Source organism: Microcebus murinus, chromosome 14 (assembly GCF_040939455.1).
Source record: "Microcebus murinus isolate Inina chromosome 14, M.murinus_Inina_mat1.0, whole genome shotgun sequence".
Lineage (NCBI taxonomy): Eukaryota > Metazoa > Chordata > Mammalia > Primates > Cheirogaleidae > Microcebus > Microcebus murinus.
In genome coordinates, this window is record NC_134117.1 from 20,206,515 (window position 1) to 20,227,884 (window position 21,370).

At 40.6% G+C, this 21,370-nt stretch overlaps 1 protein-coding gene across 4 annotated transcripts in view; it reads left to right on the plus strand.

Annotated features, from left to right (window-relative positions):
- Nucleotides 1-5,570: 5,570 nt before the first annotated feature.
- Nucleotides 5,571-21,370, plus strand: part of SORCS1 (sortilin related VPS10 domain containing receptor 1) — a 500,078-nt gene continuing 484,278 nt past the window's right edge. For all 4 annotated transcript variants that reach the window (XM_076009802.1, XM_076009801.1, XM_012770834.2 and 1 more), the window contains exon 1: nucleotides 5,571-6,305. In XM_076009802.1, the coding sequence (XP_075865917.1) occupies nucleotides 5,748-6,305 (558 nt within the window). In that variant the 5' untranslated portion in view covers nucleotides 5,571-5,747. The remainder of the gene's footprint in view (nucleotides 6,306-21,370) is intronic.

Consider the following 21,370-nt stretch of genomic DNA (forward strand, 5'->3'; position numbering starts at 1 on the left):
TATATTAATGCATTCTAAGACTTTTTCGTAAAGGTATATTTTTAAATGTCTAATAATACAATCTTTAAATAAACTTACTTAGTCATAGTGCATTTTTAATCTATTTCACATTAAGTATGCATATTTAAATGGGAAATATATATGCATATATGATTTCATACAATAACAGTGATATTATTTCCTAATTCTCTTCATATTTAATTATAAAAACCATCCTTTGAAAATTTAAATGATTGTGTAAGCAATGTATAATAGCTAAACAATAATAATGTGGAATTTTAATTCATGTGTATACAAATTGAAAACAGAATTATACTAAAAAGGGAGGGAGAGCATAACAAAATTCTGTTCTAAGTTTTGTATCTAACTCTATGACCTTAGATAAATTTCTTTTTATTCTGTAAGATGCAGGCAAAAACTGCCCCCTACCTATCTTTCGGAGCTCCTGCAAGATTTATTAAACTAGGGGATAAAACAAAACAAAAACTGTTTAGAGGTCTGATAAGATAGAAGTTACATAAATACAGAACAGTTTTGTTATCTCCAAGAGGCATCCAAATTGAATTAACTTTCATGACATCCTTATGAGTCAGGAACATAATCTGAGCCCCATTTTTATAGATATGAGGGCTTAGGTTCTTCTGTTAGAGCCACTTAGATTGTGTGTATGACAAGGGATACAATTACCGAATTCAGACCTAGATACCAGTATTTCTTGGTACCTGAAAGTATTTCAAAGGGCAGTTTTAAAGCACCCCACCATCCCCTTGGCAGGCAATGAGAAGAGCCTACATATTATTCTCCTCATTTTTCTTTCTGTGGTTCTTCATGAAATCGATCTGCAATGCAAGACACTTTGTCTCAATGGTACCCAAGGGGAGCCAAGTATTTTGAGAGACATTGTTCTAATGATGAAGCATTTAATGTGCTTTAGTGCAAACTGAAGCCAAAGTATCCATCAGAAATGGAGAGACCTATGGAAAAGGGAAAGAAGTAAAATCAATGTGACAGTTCACCTATAGCTAATGCAGTAAGATTATGTGAGGAGTGAATATGCACCTCTTAACCTCACTCCTCCCCCACCAAATAAAAACGAAAAAAAAATCGCTAACTTGTTTCCAAAATTGCTTGCTCAATGTCACTAAAAATGATTCAAAGTGCTCATTATTAATAGATTGACTGGCACATAGCAAATCATCAATAAGTGTTATCTGTTATTAGTTGGATGTGGAGTAGAAACAGTATTGGATAAAGTCAAGTACATACTAGGAATAAGGATGCCTATGCAGAAGACTTGCCACTAAACTGCTGTGTAATCTGGATGTAAGTTGTTTAATGTCATCTGTAAAGGGGGGAAAATGTTAGTAGTACTTAGCTGAGACAAACTATGGTAAAAAAAAATAAATAAATAAAACCCTCAAAACAAAACCACATGAGCTGGCACATTTAAACTCCTTAGTATAGATTGTGGGACAGAGTACACATTTCATTTTACGAAGTGTTAGCTACCAGTTGTGCAGGTAGGTTTGCTACTCAGGTGTCATTTGGCCAGTCAGCCATTATTTATTAAGCACTTATTGAGCTAGGCACTGAGTGAGATGTTGGAGGAAGAGGAGATTAATAAGGAAGATATGGTCTTTATCCACATGTAGATTTTTGGAAAGTTGTTAACATAAAACAGGTTTATGTAAAATAATTGAAGGCTGTAATATATACTAAGAAGGAACTGATGAGAGACTGATACAGAAAATGTGAAAGAGATTTCTTTTTTAGGTAGGGGGTCAGGGAAAGTCTCTCTAAAGATGTGCATTTAAAGTGAAGATCTCAAGAAGAGGAGTCAGCCATGAGATGTGTGTGTGTGTGTGTGTGTGTGTGTGTGTGTGTGTGTGTGTGGTGGGGAAGGGCGCATTCCAGGCAGGTGGAATAGCAGGTGCTAAGGTCATGAGTTGGAAAAAGATAGGCACAGTGGAGGAGGGAATAGCCCAGACTAGCTGGAGCATATGGGTGAGGGGAGAGAGTGTCAACAAGTGTGATTGAGGAATGGGCACCTGACAGCCGATGGTTAGGAGTTCGAATATTGCAATGGTTAAGTTGACAAAGGGTATTAAGCAGTGACAAGAAGTTATGCTTTTTATACTTTTGAAAGGCTACTTTTGCTGCTTTGTAGAGCAAAGTGTCCAAACTTTTTTGATTATGCACACCAATCAGTATACAGCTCCAAAATGTTAATCTCTTTCTTTTTCTTTCTCTATCTCACTGTCTCTCTGTATGCCTCTCTTTATATACACACACATATGCACACAAACACATACAGGTGTATTTTATTTATATTCATACTATATATTATATATGAAACTATATATGACATATATTAATCAGTCATTATATATTAGCAAGGCTAAATTTTAACCTTTTGATTAAAACTAAATATATCACCAAGTTCTATTATTTTCTTCTTGCAGAAAACGGAATCACCTTGTAGTGCTATTTGGGTACTTATACCCTACTTTGGAGATGATATTGAGAGAAAAGACAGAGCAGAGTCATTGTAGAGTAGGGAGAGCAGTAAAGAGGCTATTGTGCTAATCCAGATGAGATATGATAATACCTTAGATTAAGTGGTGCATAGTTATCATGTGCACAATGAAAAGGCTCCTTATTGGAATGAGAGATCTATGTTCACCAATGGCCTTTAGTATCAATTATTTTCTTAATAAGTGACCCATTCTTATTGTATTATATTAGTAAAACCTATTGGGTTGTTTAGTGGGTTGTTGGACTGAAAAATCTTGAAATATACTTTCCTCCATGCCTAGCCATTTATTGTAGTCTTCTGGAAAAGAAGCATGATTTAGCAAATCACTGATACTTTCCTCTTCTGCTTGTTGACAAAAGTTAATGGGGAGAAGAGCCTTAAGATATAAAATGAATCTATGTATATGTAAATATATTAATACAATACTACTGGAGCCAATTTCATTTGTATTCGTGTAACTTTTTTCTCAAATGAATCATTAAAATAAATAAGAATTCACATTTATATCACTTTTTTGTCCAATTAATAATTAAAATAAATAATAATTCACATTTGTGGCACTTTTTTCTCAAATGAATAATTAAAAACTTGTCTGCTCTCTATGAACTTCCAGCAAATGGACTGCAAATATTTTCATTTTAAAGGGATCATTCTGACAGGTGTGTTTGAAAAGATGGAAGTTGCAAAGTCTGAGAAAGAAAAATCAGCACTACTTATATCAATTTTCTTTAGGAAGAGTTTCATTTTGAAACCAAAATAAATTTTGGTAGTTTCAAAATACCAAAATAAAATTTGGTAGTTTCATTTTGAAACCAAAATAATATACTCAACTGAGAAAATTTAAATCCATGAATTTCCTCTTTTTCATTTTGCTTTTTCCAGTCCTATACTTGGATGAGAATTTATTTGGTTTCCAATTCTTTAATCTGGGTTTCCTTTCTTGGAGGAATTCCCACACACTTATCCAGACTGGAAAGAGGTTAGCAGGGCATAGAAAGAAGTCATTAAGCAAATGATCCTGCAAAGCTCTAAAAAACCCTTCTGAGGAGAAGAAAATGACTGCCCTGGGTTTTGTCAAAGAGCACTTGCAATTTAGGGAGGAGAGTGGATCTCTGGCTCTCTTCTCCTCCATCTAGAGGCCATACCCTGCCAGACAGTGTTTCTGTTTTAGGAGGATCCGGGTTTGGGTAGTAAAGGTGCTTTTGGAAGAAGAGCCTGTCTCTCTCCTTCAATGACAAACAGGACATCCTTGTCCTTTTAGGTACTCAAGTTTAATGATTGAGAAGACTTTCCTTTTTGCATTTACACTTTGTCTGCATTGGTCATAAGAACGATAATTTAGAACAATCTTTTTATAATACCTCTCTGGATTGGATTGATAGAAGTCTTCTTGGACAGCATTTGAAAGGGTTTCACTGATTGAAGAGTAATTATCCCTCTGTGCTACTTTCAAGTTGGCCTTGTCACAAACTCAGAATTCAAATTTTTCAGTGAGGTTGTCACCATTCTGTGTGTGAAAATAAAAAAAGTAATTAAAAACTGGAATTAGTACTATTTTGTTGTGTAATTCATTTAGTAAATCAGTAAATAGTTATGGAATAATTTAACAATTATCAAGTACATAAGAGAATGTTATTAGGTACATGAAGACTGTAAAGAAATTTGAAGGCATTTCAATCCTTAGCAAATTGTCTATATGAAAAAGGTTTGGATTTTGAGAAATTCTTTGTAATTTTGAAAGCCCATTCACCTGCTATAAATCTTCACCTGAACTTATGAACAGTAGCAGGGGCTGGGCAGATAGTATAAGCATACCATTATAGAATTTTAGGAGTGGAAGGGATTTTAAAGGTCATCTAATGTGACCATTCAATTTTAAAGTGTAGGAAGCTGAGAAATTGTGACTTGTCTGAGGTCCCAAAGTAAACCGGTGGCAAAGCATCCGGCGCAGACTTGTTAACAGGGACCTCAAAGCACGTGCTAGTAAGTAGCACTGGGCTAGGCACCAAATAACATAGGATAAATATAGTACTGTGCCTCCTGTTCTGCATTTATTTGATATGCAGATGTATAATAGACTCACAGCAAATATTTATTGAGTTAATGACTGACAAATTTCCTTCTGTGTAGGGAGGGTACCGTGCTAAACACTGAAGATAAAATGGCAAACAAAATAAATAGATCACTTCTTCCAAGTTGGTCACAATTTGATCTTCCTGTCCTCAATGAGGCTGGGCTCTTAGGGAAGCCAAGATACACACACACACACACACACACACACACACACACACACACACACACACACACTTCTGGGAACATTACATTTAGGAAAATGTTCTCTTAAACATGATTGCCTGCAGGAAGGTTGGGTTCAAATACAAGCATTGCTTTAGGAGGTCAGGAAATGAATCTAAGCGTTCTCATTGATGGGAAAAATCCCCCCCAAACTACAGGCGCACACACACACTCACACACGATCACTTAATTACATCACTCTCTGCTGCTGCCTTTCTGGGATCTCCCTCAGGCGGGGGCACACGCGCTCTGCTCAGGGTAAGGTCAAGTCGCCAACTCGCCGCGAATGAGAGAGGCAAACAGCAGGAGCCCACTCATCCCCATCTCCTAAACTGGCAAAGACCAGAAAGAGAAAAAAGAAAACAGCAACAGAGACCGACGGAGCCGACCAGGCAGGAATAGGAAGCTTCCTACAGAGCCACCGCTGCTGGAGCCCGGGGTGGCCGCCCCCGCGGGCAGGGTGCGCGGACTCCTCGCAGGGACCCGCGGGGGCGCAGGGCGGGCGGCGCGAGGGCGGCGGCAGCGCCCGCGAGGCCGCGGGGGGGTCGCGCGGGGCGCACGGCGCCCGCAGCCCGGTGCGCAGGCAGCTCGGCAGCGGGACGCGGCGCCCCGAGCCCCGGCAGCGCGCGCCCTCCCTCCCGCGTCGCCCGCCAGCGCGCCAGCCCCGCTCCGCCTGCGACTTCAGTTCGGCTCCACCCCCGCGTGGCGGCGGCTCGCTCCGTCCGGACCCGCGCTCGGCACAAGCCCAGCCCGGGCGAGCGGCCGCTACCTGCCCGGCGCCGCCTCCCGCCCGACCGCGGCCCAACTTGCATGGAGTTGGGGTCCTGAGCGCCTGCGCCCCGCAGCCCGCCCGCGGAGAGCCCCGCGCCGCCACCTTCGCTCTGGGACCCCGTCTGGGCGCCTCTCCGCTCCCGCCATGGGAAAAGTTGGCGCCGGCCGCGGCTTCCCGGCCCGGCTGAGCGCGCTCCTCGCCGGCGCGGGGCTCTTGGTTCTCTGCGCCCCCGGCGCCTGCGGCAGCGGCTCTTGCTGCCCCCCGCCGCACTCCAGCTCGACCTCACGCTGGGCACCGACCTCTGGGGGCTTTTCTCGTCCGGGGCTGCCAGGCAGGGCTCCTGCCACGCCCCTGCCCCTCCTAGTGCGTCCCCTGTTCACGGTGGCCCCCGGGGACCGAGTGCTGTCCCTGGAGCGGGCCCGGGGCACTGGGGCGTCCGTGGCGGTTGCAGCGCGCTCTGGCCGGAGGAGACGGAGCGAAGAGGACCTGGAGAAAGCAGAACGGAAAGAGGGCGCAAGTAGGAGCCCCCGGGGAGTGCTAAGGGACGGAGGGCAGCAGGAGCCTGGGACTCGGGAGCGGGACCCGGACAAAGCCACCCGCTTCCGGATGGAGGAGCTGAGACTGACCAGCACCACGTTTGCGCTGACAGGCGATTCAGCACACAACCAAGCCATGGTCCACTGGTCCGGCCACAACAGCAGCGTGAGTAGAATGGGACTGAGGGCAAAGGGATAAGAGATGGAAAGGGTTAAAGTCGGCTGTGTGATCTGACAGAAAATTTGGGGAAATGGGGTTTCCTGGCTTGGACTTGGGAGATGCTGCAAACTGAAGTCTTCACTGCCCACTTCCCTCAGGAGTTAATATTACCTACTAGGAGACCAGTCTACCCTCTCTCCCCCTACCAACACCATCAGAGTCCTCTCCAAAGGCCAAAGCTTTAAACTGAGCAGGCAAATACCTGTATCCCTGCTGCTTTGGTGACATCTGACAACCGTGTGTGGAACTGAAGACCAGACAAACAGAAGCGTGGGTGAAAGTAGGAATGCAGAGATGAAAGGGTTAAATTTCCAGGCAGGCTGACATTCCCTCAAGTGACTTTCCCTTTACTTGCTAGACCTATGGACTAGCTCAAGTATGATCAAGAAGACATATATGTAGGCCTTTTATTTTATTTGTATGCAGAGCTCCTAACCCCTTCTTCCCCAAGAGGGAGGAGACTGCAGTGAAGGATAAGGTGTTCTTTAGTTCATTCTGTTTTTAGGGACCAAATGGATGCGAGTTTTAGGGCAGGAACTCTCCCGCATCTTCTAACAGCGCTAGCGAGCGTGTTTTGAGAACTGGGGCTTTCCAGCCTGTGAATGAGCGGTTGTTCTCCGGCGTGATCAGTTTTAGGAAGATCAGATATATCCCAGTGACAACAACTCCCTGTTCTCCCTCATTGCCTGACCTCCTCCAGTGAAGAGCACAAATAAAGACTTAACATTCCCTTTATGAAGGCAGGGAAGAGATTGCTTGATTCCAGGAGGCTGGATTTCAGGGGACTTAGGATGCGAGTCTGTGAGCTTTGGTCATATCAGGGAGGGTTTTAGATATTTGAATCTGAGGGAGCTATATTGAACCTGGAAACTTCAATGAGCTGAAATAGTAAAGAACTAGCTTTGATGGTAACAGCTGAAGATGGTTTAAAAGTGTGGAAACTTCTCTTGGCAGCAGACATGAAGAACATAAAAACCAAGGATGGGTAAAATGGGGGGGGGTGTGAGGATCCAAGATGCAGCTTTAATCAGGTAATTGAAATTGAAGTATTTGTAATATGCACAGTCTATGCAGGCTGGTGCCTTTCAAAATGTTTTTGTTGTGATGTAATTGCCAGAAACCTTCCCAGAGAAGTACCACTTTAGGAAGTCGTGCTCACTGTCAGCTTTTTAATGAGAGCTGTGAACATTTTGAAATAATAGTCTGTCATTGTGAATTCCTTGGATACATAGATATAAATTGTATTAAGGCAAAGCATGGTAGATAATATTTTGTACTGATATCTCTGTCCTGAGAGTACCAGCAGGATTTTCCCTACAATTCAGCCTTCATGACAGAGGCTGTGATTTTATGTTTCTCAGGAGTGGTTTAATCAAATAATTGAAGCCGAAATTCTTTCCATTCAAGTTCTGGAGACCCTTGCCCTCATTTCCTACCTTAGCTGTTATATCTATCATATCATACCCACTAAAATTAATCCTCTAATTTGAACTTGAATCTCCTTAAACTGATTGAATAACTTTCACACTGCTCTAAGTGATTAACTCAAAGCTTCTGGCTTTAAGCGAAAATTTTAAACACAATGAATGAACATGGTAGATCTTGTTGTATTGAGAAGTAAAAGACCTTGGACTCAAAATATTTCTGGCTTTTAATGTAATTCAAGCTGTAAAATATCACTCACCCATTAGACCTCTTTTTTTAGTCCATCTCTTGAAAGATCTTGGAAAGAGACAGAAAAAGAGAGTACATCTTTGGCAAATTTTAATTTCCATTTAAGAAGTGGTGCCAAGCACTTCTAGCCTTTTAAAAAATAAAATATATGGTGCTTATAAGTCCAGTAAGGCTTAATAGGGTCGGGGCTTAGGACATGCAAGTAGGTCTGAGATTATGCAGGAAATAAAGTGGTGAGTGTTAAAATTATGATTACTCAAATTATGTTAATCAATGAGATGGGATTTCTGCCCTCTGAAGTCTGTTATCCCCAAAAGACCCCTCCTCCCCTTTTCTGTCCTGTTCATCACTTTAAATAATTTGTTTAATGTGTAGGTACAGATAGTAGAGGAAGAGAAATAGTCATTATCCAGATCCTCCCAAACAAAGCCAGTCTTACTTATCTGGACCAGACTCAGGACAAAGTTTAAAATGTTTTTTAAAGGGAAAGAAGGCAGAAAGAAACTTTTTTTTTTTTTGGCAGTTTTGTGCAATGGGAAAGCAGAGTAGAGACCTGAATTCTAGTTCTGCTTTTGTGCGATTTGACCGAGTCACGTTGATTGCTCCTGAATGTCCTGAATGTGGATTTCGTCCGTCCTCTCTAAAGTAGGGGCGATGCCTGTCATATTAATTACAGAGAATTACAGACCAGGATACACATAAGAGGGAAGTGTGACTGTAAAGTCCTGTGTACCTATTTGCAGCTCTCATAATACTTCACCTTCCTCCAGCGCAGGAAATGCACTAACCTAAACTTCAGGACAGGATCGGGGGCTCTCATATTTTCATATCAAGATGCCCTCCCCTACAGATATGCCCTCCCACCCATTCAGGGCCATAGGCAAGACAGATCCTCCCAACCTGTCTCACCTTTAGCTAACAGCCTTTGCTAAGAAGAGCCTCTGATTACAATAACACCTGCACTCAAGGTGCAAATATATGGTAATTATAGGCTGCCTGTCAAACTGATGAGGACTTCTGGATGGTTCACTCGGCTCTTTTCCTTCTCTTTCCTGCCCCCTCAACTGTTGGACTTGTACGGCTGTATAAAGACATGACTGTTTTGCCTCATCTGTGGGTGTGAAGTGATTCTTGTATGCTGCAGTCTCGCTTGATGGAAACTGTTGCTAGAGTTGGTAGAATACCTGGGGGGATCTTCTGGCATGAAAGGTGCTGGGTATGAATCATTTGTCATGAGCTTGGTGTCATAAGCAAGAACATATTGTTCCTACCCTACTCATCCCAGGCATGCTGTGCCCTGATCTAAATTTATGTAGTAATCCTCAGAGTGTTAAAATATATATTTGCCTTTATATGTATGCATAATGGCATATCTATTTATTCCTTATTTCTAAGGAATTTCAAAGTGCTGCACTCATCAATCCTTATAAAATCCTTGGTAGATAGTAGGTAGGTGACAAGTGTTAATATCTCTTTATCATATTTTTATGCTAAAGTTAATTTGAATATTTCAATTCACAACTCTGCCCCTTTCTCACTGGCAATAGTACTATAAGCTTTATTAACAGGGGCTTTACTTGATTTATATTTTGCCATTATGATATCTTTAGTGCTGTGTTTCTGATAAAGCATGAAGGTCTGGTTGATTTCCATTTCCTGTTTTGCCTTTAGTTGTTCTGGGACTTGACATTTATTCTCCAACCTTAGTGAATAAATTGAGTCTCCACTTGGGCCAGGTATTCTGGGAGATGCCTTACATTCACTCAGTTTTCACAAAAATGTTGTGAGTAGGTATTATAATTGCCATTACATAGAGGGGAAAACTGAGGTTCTGGAAGGCTAAATGAATTGCCAAATACATACAGGATGTCAGTGGCAAAGCAGAGACTGGCACTCAGAATGATCTGACTCCAAATCATGGCTTGTCCTACAGTCCTTAAAGTAGGAAAGAAAAACTCAGACCTTTTGGAATCTGAATTTTAAATAATCCTATCTTGAGTTGATTTGTGATGATGGTGGAGGAGGGCATACTCTTAGCTGGAAGCTCCATCTCCTTGTAGAAAGCAAAAGCTTCAACATGCGCCTGTCACATTGCACTCTTTACCTTAAGTAGTGCTTTGGTTGTTCTCTTTTCCACCCACCTCTTCATCTTTAGTGAGGTGAGGAATCTGCACCTGGTGATTCAGTGAGAGAAAGGTAACCTGCGGTCATTCAGTTTTCAGCTCTGTTGTTCTTCAGGAATAGATTCCTCTTCTAACTTAATGACAAATCTGATCTTATAGAGAGGTTGGCTGTGGAACCTTGATTTGGTTACACATTTTGATACAGTTTTTTTTTTAACCTGACCTTCTTTCTTTTAAGTAAAATGATAACATATTTTAGCTTTGTTTAGTAAGCCCACATAATTCCTACTTTGATTGGTATTTTGTGTTATTAATGTGTGCTAATATGGTGTGGCATGGATGGCAGTGGGTTTGGAAACAAACAGATTTGAGTCTGAATCTTAGCTGTCCTGCTTACCAGCACAGTGCCTTAAGCAAGACACTTAAATTCTTTGAGCCTCAGTCTGCTCATGTAAAATATGGGGATAGTATATCTTTTGTAGGTTTATTTTTTCCCCAAAGATTTGACATCATGTACACAAAGCGCCTTGTTTATAGTAAGTGCTTAATAAATGCTACTTTTTTTTATTAGGTGAAGAAAGTGTTCACTGGGAATTAAGGATCCTGAGTTATAGTCCTTGCTGTATACAAAATATAGATATATAATCATAGAATGTTAAAATTTTGTGGTCTCAATTTCATCCTCTGTAAAATTACACTAATAGACTAGAGCACTACTGAAATCCCTAACAGGCCTAAAATTAACTTAATACTTTGTTCAAGCTATAGGTATTATGCATCCACTACACTTAAAGTGCACTGGAAGTGTTAGAAATGGAGAAATGGCACAGTGGCCTATACCTTTGAACCCTATAAGTGAGCAAACCTTTTATTTCAGAAGAGTCTTCCTTTTTGCACAGTTCATGAATATCTATTTATGTGAAATTTGAGATCTAAGCAGGCATTCATTTCTATCTGGGCACAGCAAAACATAGATAATTAAGTTTATTGTATCACATCTTCATGTTAAGGAACTTGCTGTCTTTGGACCAAAAATTAAATAATAAATTAAATAAAATAAAAGTCTAATGTGAAATTGGAAAGTAAACCTTTCTTAGATATTTAGTGGGATTTTCTAGAGAAAACTGACATGAATGTTGACTCTGGGAACTACATCCATATCCTTTTTTTTTGTTTTTTTATTTTTTTATTTTTTTTATTTTGGCATATTATGGGGGTACAGATTTTAAGGTTTCAATAAATGCCCATTTCCCCCCCTCCCCCCAAAAGTCTGAGTCTCCATCATGACCATCCCCCAGATGGTGCACATCTCACTCATTATGTATGTATAGGGACTCCAGAAACTCATAGGCTAGGGTACAAAAGCAGATGAAATAATCTAACTTACTTACAAAAGTAATAATTGCTCACATTTAAAAAGTGATTGCAATGTGCCAGCATTATGCTAAGAACTTAAACCAAATTATCATATTTACTTTTACTTGCACAAATATTGATTGAGCTCCTAATATTTGTCAGGTACTGATATAGGGATAATTGTGGAGTAGTACACAAAGATGAAAATAAGTTTTCCCTCTTCTCAAAGAGCTTTCAGTCTTGTACCCAAATTATCCTTTTAAAACACAGGAGAAGATACAAGTCCTGTGAGGGCATAACATGTTATAGGTGCTCAGAGGAGGGTTGGACATCTTCTGGCTGGTGTGGTCTTTAAGCTGCATTACAGAGTGGATTCTTCAACGGAAACTCAAAATTACAAAAACGTGTAAGTAACACTTAGAAATTATTGCAAGGATATTTTGAGCTGAATAGATGGAATAAGTAAAGGTTAAGAGAAGAGATGTAAACATCTTTAACTATATCCAGGAATGTAACCTACTTTAAAAACTATGTTTAACTAAGGCTTTAGTCTTAGACACAGTTGTAAAAATATGATTTAAGAAAAAAAAATATGCACAATCAATCTTATAGTAAATATGGGTATATTCTAAACACAACAAGAAAATAAAAACCTGATTGTTCACTGAGTGACATAACTGCCCTTATTTGCACATTAAATCTCAGCTGGAGTCATCATTGTTTCGTTTTTACCTTGACATTTTCCACACACAGTTTTTACAAAAGGACTTTTTTTCATTTAAGTTCTTGGGGAGAAACATCACTGGTCAGGCTGCCTGGAGAATAAGTTAATTTGGCTCCCTGCCAGCATATGGTAAGGCACTAAAATGTATGTAAAATGTTTGCCTTATCTTTGTGTGTGTCTCAATTACTGTCCTGTATCTCTGTCTAGAAAGTGTGGCGAATGCACCTGTGTCTCTCAGAGGGGAAATTGGCCAAATGGTATCTGCAGTGGGAGATGACAGAGATGTGCTCAGTGTGAGGTGGGGCCAGGCTCCCTGGACATTAATGGTTACTCTTGAGGAGCTTAACTCTGTTCGGATCGTATGGATGGAATAGGCAAAGAGTTATCAAGAAACAAAGGTGGAATCTTACTGTGCAAGGTTTATGATGAAAGAACAGAGCCTATTCTACAGTGTAGGCAGGGGAAAAAAAGGACGCTAATGCTCTGTAAAAGATCCTACATGAAATTTTACACACATATGAAAGATAGTGTCTATTTCCATAGCACTCCTAAATGTTTTTATACCACTTTATATCAGTTATAGTCCATTTTTCTCTTTCCAAAAAGCTTCCGTTTTCAAAGATTGAAACGTTACTTCTATTACCTAAAGTTTTATTCTCAGCACAACCCTTTAAGATAGGAAAGACAGATATTTGCATTGCTCAGATAAGGAAACTAAGGTGTTGCTATTAAGCAGGTCAGTTAGTGGAAGAAGAAGGTCAAAAACATTTAGTCCCACTGTAGGGCTGATGCTTTGCAGGACTGACATAGCAAGAGTTAGAATACAACTGCGTCCTCACCTCATCGTTTGTCTGAAGCCTATGCGCCTGTGTCTATAAGTTTTGCCATTGTGGGAAGAAGTGTGGGTATTCACTGTGGAGCTCCTGAGTTCTAGGTTCAGCTATTTAAGTTATTTGTCTTGGACTTCAGAGCAAGTAGCCTCAACAGAAGTCATGCTCTTGGCATTATTTAAACCTTTAAAAAGTGACGTTAAAGCCGGGTGCGGTGGCTCACGCCTGTAATCCTAGCTCTCTGGGAGGCTGAGGCGGGCGGATTGCTCGAGGTCAGGAGTTCGAAACCAGCCTGAGCAAGAGCGAGACCCCGTCTCTACTATAAATAGAAAAAAATTAATTGGCCAACTAATATATATATAAAATTAGCCGGGCATGGTGGTGCATGCCTGTAGTCCCAGCTACTCGGGAGGCTGAGGCAGGAGGATCGCTTGAGCCCAGGAGTCTGATGTTGCTGTGAGCCAGGCTGACCCCACGGCACTCACTCTAGCCTGGGCAACAAAGTGAGACTCTATCTCAATAAAAAAAAAAAAAAAAAAAAAAAAGTGACGTTAAAAGTTGATGATGAGACTTTTGGAAAGTGAGATTCCCAGCAATAACCTATCCACCATACGTGTTTCCACAGCTAATGGTCTTTGGAGACAAGATTACTTAGGTCTGTGTTTATTGCAGTATGGAGTCATGGGAGGAAGGGAGGGAGTATAGCCCCCTCTTCCTCTCTTTAATTGCCTTATGCAGATGAAATCTAGTTAAAAATAATATTAGAGGCAGTCTCACTACCTTGTCCTGTCTAGGAAACCAAGAGTGTCATCATTCTGGGAGCAGCAGTAGTGAAACTGAAGGAGTGACTCTTGACACTAATGGGTATTATGTGCTTAAGGATTATAATTGAGTCACCAGCTATCATTTTTTTCGCTTCTAACTTTCAGGACTGGGGGTGGGGGAAAGGAGCAAAAGAGATTTTGCCAAATATCGGGCACAGTTCTCTCTATTCAAATAAGACATATTGATTATAACAGAAGTTTCTGTTAACAACAACATAAATAACCACCAATTTAGTGAACAGCTTCCCTGGTATATATTCCGAAGCATCAGCACATTATTTCACTTAATCCTTATACCACCTTTATAAACTGAGTATCATTATCCTCATTCTAAAGCTGTGGAAGTCAAGGCTTAAAACACTTGCCCAAGTTACCCAGCTGGAAAGGGCCAGACCTGGGATTTGATTTTTGCTCTTCTGGCTTCAAAACTATTTCTACTGAATCATGGTGCCCCTTTGTAGGGGTTTATTTTTAAGTTTCTTTAGAGAGAACTCCACAAGTCAGTGCAGAGGGGCAGTAGGGGAACTCTTGGCATGAACAGCACATCTTGGGGCTCTCCCTTTCACCTCACCTGGTCGTCAGGTCACTGACCTAATAATACACTTACCCTGTTGCTGAGCTGCCCCATGATATGGCTTGATCAAAGCACTAACCTCTGCTCACTCCCATGAGTGGCTCGCCAGCGGTTGTTAATGTGCATCATCTTGTTATCCTGGAAGGATGTGTGGGATGTGCTGTCTGGTTTCTCCCTGGCTGGCTAATGACCCTAGAGTGACAGTGTGGACAATGTGTACACTTTTTAAAAGAAAGTGCTAATAAGAATCATGCTATCAGACAACCAACTAATCATGTTGTGCCCTGGAGCCATTGGATTGATGCCTCTGGTCGTCTTCCCCTAACAGGAGGCGCAGGGGCTATTGAGACACAGAAGCATGGACCATCAATCCTGCTCCAGGGCCTGTGCAGGGTGGGCTGGGATTGCAAGTGAAAGGTCTTTCCCTTATCTCAGCAATTCCCACCGTACACTCTTGATTAGAGTCATTAAAGGGAAAAAGGCTATGTTAGGCACATTCAACACCCTGATTTAGAAATCTATCTAGTGCAGCCCTGCTCGCCCTGGCTTGCATTTTGCTGAAATGAAGGAGGAATTCTTCACTGAGCAGCAATGGGCTCTCTCATAAGTGCCTAAAGCAGCGTTTCTCAAAAGTACTGTCCTCATGGGACCCGCTTTTGAATGCCCCAATGGGAAGCAGGGGCCAGGAATCTGGGTATTTTACAAAATCCCTAGGAGATTCCTGAGAACACTCTAGCTTGAAAATCATTTCCTTAAGATTTGCACGTGAGTTTTAGGGTCTGTGAACTTCTTCCATGGTCTGCACCATTTTGTGTTACTATGTTTTATTTATCTTTTTCCCCATGGAGAGCTGAGGCCCACAGCTTTATCATTTCCTCAATGGAAATCATGACCCTCAACAGTGAAGACCTGGTGGAAGGCTCCCTAGAGCACATGGGACAGTACAGGGTCCCCAGGTGATATTTGTGTCATTCAGCATATTCTAAGAAATTGTCTTTCCTGGCTGTGCACACAACTATGGGTGACAAAAATGTGCCTGGTTTAAAATATAACATAACACTTAGTGTTTGGTTTAATTTCTCACTCTACTGTCTACTGGATATATGAATTTGGGCAATTACCTTTGTTACACTGTGCTGTAGTTTCCTTATCTGTAAAATGAGAATAATAATGGTATGCTTTTTATATGGTTGCCTGGTGATTAGAAGAGATAATATAAAAAATCTTAATGTAACATGTAGCATATAGTAAGTCATCAGTAAGAGTTGGCTGTTATTATTATTATTGTTATTATATGACTTATTTTATTAATATTAATACTAATATTAATAGTGCTCATGTATGGACTATTAAAATATATTTTGTAGCATATTGCTTCTTTTTCTGCAATTATGTTGTTTCCCTCCAGTTGTTTTCTTATAATAAGGGCTGGGACACTGTCCTGTCTTTTTGGCATCCCTTTCAGCATTTCTAGCTATTTCCACATAATAATTGTTTACTAAATATTTGTGGGTTTTTTTTTTCTATTTCTGCAGGAAAAACGGGCTTTTCGTTTAATGCAAACAACCCATGACTTTGTACATGTGTGCTGAATTGTGAGGCTATTATAGCTTATATAAATATATAGATACTGAATTAACAAGCCTCCCACAAAACACCAATATAACATATTACAGTATAGTACAAACATAGGCCCCATGAAGTCAGGGTTTTCTGTCTGTGTTGTTCTTTCATATATCTCAAGTCCCTAGAAGTATACCTGGGAATCACAGGGGTTTGATTATTTTTTCAAAAATTACATTTTTGTTAAAAAAAAAAAAGCCAGGAAAGATATGACTATAAATGTTTGCCTGTGATTATGATGAATTTTGGGATTATATGTGAGGTTTTCTTTTTTGTTTGCCCATGTCTGTTGTTGTAATTTCTTAATAAACATGCACTGCTTGAGTTATATTTGAAAGTTATTTGAAAAATGAAAAACAATGAAGAAAGACCAAATGAATTTGTGAACTTGGCCTCATTAAAACTGAATTCCAGGCAACTGAACTAGACAAAGAGCCCACATTCAAGTTGCCTGTTTTGCTTCCAATCACTATTGTTGGGAAACAGTCTGATGCCCAGGCTTTTTACAAAACAGAAAGAAGGTCACTCTGTGTCTCTCTCCTGGGTGTGCAGCAGCATGTGCTACCAGGCCTTTTGTTTATCATTCCCTTTGTTGATTTCAGAGACAGTATTCTGAAAGGAACTTCACCAACCTGACTACATGTCCCAGAAATTCTAGTGACCTCTATTCCCTCAATAAAGCAGAATATATTTCAATTTAAATTTTAGTCACTGTCTTGATCTTGATATCCATTTCTATGTCATATATGTACATATATATGTACACATAATGGATTTGTGCTTACTTGTATATCTGTATACATTCACAGCAACTTCAGCTCCAACATACAACATTTAAGCCTCTACTCTTAGAAGTGAAATATTGGTCTTGTAAGGCCACGATAGGGATGCTTACTGATTGTGAAAGCTAAGTGGAGGAAGAGCTCCAGAACAAGATGAGAGAGAGAAACAGAAAGAGACAGAGAGACAATGGATACAGAGATATGGAAAGAAAGGAAGAATAAGAAAGACTGGCAGAGAAAGAGGAAGAGGGACATGGGAGAAGGAGGGAGAGGGAAGGAAGGAGGGGGAGAGAACGTGAGAGCATAACAGAGGCACAGAAAGAGAACAAGACAGCGCAGGCAGATTGAGAAGGAGGAAGAAAAAGAGTAGATGAAAGACAAAGAGACATAGAGAGACCAGACACAAAAGTCATATTGAGAGAGAAATAAAGACGGAGTTGTGATGGAGGCATGTAGACACAGAGTGAGAGAATCACAAAAAGATAGTAAGAGAGGAAAAAACGAGAGGAAAAGTGTCAGCAAGTGGGAAGAACGTGTGACATAATCCAGTCATAAAAAGTGCAGAGAACTGGGTCGGAAGCAGACTGCATCCTTCCTAAAATGCAGTGCTTCTGTGGCCTGTTGCTTTGAGGGGTTTTGTGCCCAGCTGTGTCAAGTGGTTGGCAGAGGCAGCCGTTCTTGCATGTGTGATGGCTTTGAGAGCCATTCGCGTTGCTTGGCCGGGCGTGGAGTGGAAGGGGTGCATGTAGTGTGCATGCGTTGTTAACAGTCTCTCAAGAATGATTTCTTTTGGGAAGTGGGACTGGTGGTCTGGACTCTGGGTGGTAGAAAGACAACTTTTAACCTTTCCTTTTATACTCGTCTGTGCTGTTTTAAATTTTTAACATGGGCATGCATTTCTTTAATAATAAAAATACTCTAAAACATGTTTTAAGTGGCTGTTGTGTCAGCATTGTGCTGAGCGCTGGGAATACAAAGATGAATAAGATCTGATCTTTACCCTTGAGGGTGCGTATTCTGTTGGAAAGAGACAGACCCATAAACAGATAAATTGCAATTTACTGTGATAAGTGGGTAATAGCTGTAATAGGGTTTTGTGCAAAGTGCTATGGGAGCAAAGATGAGTAGGGGACAACTAATTTTGCCTGAGAGTGGGAGGCAAGGTTTTAAAGGGAAGTGACATTTAAGCTGGTTTTTATGCAAGATTAAGAATTTTGCAGACAGAATAGAAATGGGTAGAAGGAAAGGTCATTGGTGCCTGTTTTTAACTCTCTGTGTCTCGGGTATTAGGCTCATCTTCGATTGTTAGCACAATCACCAAGCTGTGACTGGGGAGATATTCTCTTTCTTCTTCATCTCACTGTCCAGGATATTTGGGACTAAGGCTAACAGTGCTTTAAAATATCAGATTAGACTCCATATCTTAGAGTGTCCTATTAAGTTCTTGGCCTCAAACTGGACAAAGGAACTTGATTTTTCCAAAGAGATAAATTGTTCCACTAAATCTTCACATGCACATAAACGTGGACATATGCAAAACAATTTTAAAGCATTGCCATCTTCTCTCTTCATAGTAAGAATTGATTAGTGAAACAGTTGTGGGATTTCTTCCTGGTTTTCTGTAAGTTTCTGCTTTCAAAGAGTTAAAAGTGGGTGTTTATGTCATTTTTGTAGACATGCTTCTCAAACCAATATTAGGGTTGAGTACATTAGGATGAATGGGCTGGTCACTACTTATGATCAAAGTGTCGTTTTTAACAGCAGTTAAAACAATGCGATAGAATGTTCCACACCAGTGTTATCCATACTTAAGTAGTTATGTCTTGCAAATAAGAGACAACATACATAGATTAAATACATAGAAAAGTCCTAGAAAACAAATTTAGCTTTTAATTGGTTGGTCCTTTTCCTCCTTCTTGTCTACCTTCTAGGTAAAAGAAGAAGAAGAAAAAAAAAAAGAACAGAAAAGAAGGAGGTGGTGAGGAAACGTATGGCCAGAGATAGAGGAGGCATGTGCTCTTGGGACTGGCTCCTCAGTCCATGAGTAGTGCAAGAGACACCTCCACAGCCTTTGAGTTTTACCCTTCCGCTTCACATAATTCTCAGGCAGACTTCTGTTTGAGATGATGTTACACGGTCCAGATCTGGCTTTGGATATTTTGACTTAGGAATCTTTTCCTAGAATTTTGTACAACTGTAGTAAAGAATCAATTCAGGAATTTCATCCTTTTAAGACAAAAATGACTAGGGAATGAGCTTCTCAGCTGAGATTAAATATTCCCTGAGACATGTAAATGACTAGCCCCAAGGAGTGGAAATAAGTTCCCTTCCAGTCACCCCAACCTTGGTTTAATTTCCTATGTGAAATTCTCTTTTAAATTCATTTACTTTAGATTAAAATCGTAGGGAAAGGAGAAGAGAAAATTCTGTTTGCTTTAAAAGCTCACCAACTTTATCAGTACCCTGGTACCTCTTACTCAACCTAAATGAGGGTCTTGAAAATATCTCTAGTGAAGCAACATTTACATTTCCCACAATAGGGAGAGACATTAATTTAGTATTTTTTTTCTCACAGGTGGGATTTAAGGTAGTTTAGGGTGGGGACTGTCAAATTACAGCCCATGGGTCATCTCTGTCCCACCACCTGTTTTTGCATGGCTCATAAGTTAAGGATAGTTTTTTTACATTTTTAAATGGCTCACAAAATCTACAGAAGAATGCTATTCTGTGACATGTGAAAATTATTTAATATAAAGTTTTATTGGACCACAGCCATGTTCGTTAATTTACATATTGTCTATGGCTGCTTTCCTGCTATGATAACAAAGTTGAATAGTTGTGACAGAGACTGCATAACCCATGAACCTGAAATATTTAGCTTCTGACCCTTTACAGGAAACATTTGCCAACCCTTGATTTGGGGGATTGGGAAGAATGTAAGCAGTGAGGCACAGTGAAGATCCCGTGGTTGTCATTTGCATGCTCACTGAAGAGTGGTCCTTTCACCCTTGGTTTTCTTGCCTCAAAGGCATCTATACTCCCACCCACTGCAAATACCCAGTAATAGTGTGGGCCACTCATTCTCTGTCCCTATGCCTTGGCTTATGCTGCGTCCTCGGCCTAGAAACTCAATTTGCCAGGTCTCTGCCTGCTTAAATCCTTTTCATTCTTCTCAGGCGTCCTCTATCTATGGCCTGCGGGCCACATGGGGGCTGTGTAGCACATTTATCAGGCCCTCCGGGTATTTTTGCTGCCGCTTCCTGTCTTTCTTAGCAGCCAACTCCTCCCCAGCCCACAGTGCGCACTCTCCAATGGTCTGAGGGACAGTGAACTGGCCCCCTGTTTAAAAAGTCTGAGGACCCCTACTTAAGTCCTCATGTGGATATCACCTCCTTTCTGAAGATTTCTCCAATGCTTCCAAGAAGAAGAGATATCTGAATATTAAGAGAAAAGATCTGATCTTATGTGCCAGGCCACTGTCTCTATATCTCCCTCTAGGCGCTCAGCATCATCTAGTTTGTGTTCCAATTAATGATGAGTTCCTAGAGGGCAAGGCTCCATTTCATTTATTTTTATATGCCAGTATATGGCACATAGGCAGGTGGTGTGTAATAATAATATGTTTTTTTCAGAGCACTAAAGCAGTGTAGAATCATTTTATTTACCTCTCTTGGTATGGAAGATAAATGGTCAGCATTGATATGCCATAAAGATGGGCTACCTGGATATTTTTCACTGTCCTGATTCATCAAGTATAAATTATCTGGATTGCTTCTTACAAATTGTTCTTGGAAAATGACCCAAAATTAGACAAAGAAGGAGAGGAAGGAGAGAAAGTGAAAGAGAGAGAGAGAGAGAGAGAGAGAGAGAGAGAGAGAGAGAGAGAGAGAGAAAAAAGATTCAGTCCAAGAAGGAGATAGGGATGTGTTTCGATTAAAACTGATACTGCAGGTGTCAGGATGAGCTGAGGGCTGGTAAGAGTATTGCCAAAGGCCTGAGCGAGAAAATCACGTCATGCTTCTCATTTAAGGAGCTGATTTGAGAACCAGCCCCTATAATACAAGTCTCAGCAGGGCAAGAATGTTTGAGAAACGATGAGGACATATTGCATTATGAGGAAGATAAGTTTGCATTTGTGATAATGGACTGAACCGAGAGCACCATGACAAGAATTATGAGTGAAACCTACATTTTCTTTTAGGCACACTTACCTGAAGGGGTAAATTGAGAGTTTGGGGATTTTTCAAATGAGTTTGGGCATGATAGAATGTCACTTAAAGGTGAGTTAGGACTGCTATTTATTGAGGGCTTGAGCAAATACTTAATATTAATATAATAGTAACTGACACCTATCTGGTGTATACTATATGTCAGGCACTTTTCAAGGTAATACACATGTCAACAACAATAGGAAGTAGGTACTGTTATTATTCCCTAGAAATGAGTAGTAGGGATTAAAGTATTCCCTGTATAATAGGAAGTAGTTGCAGTCATTATCCTC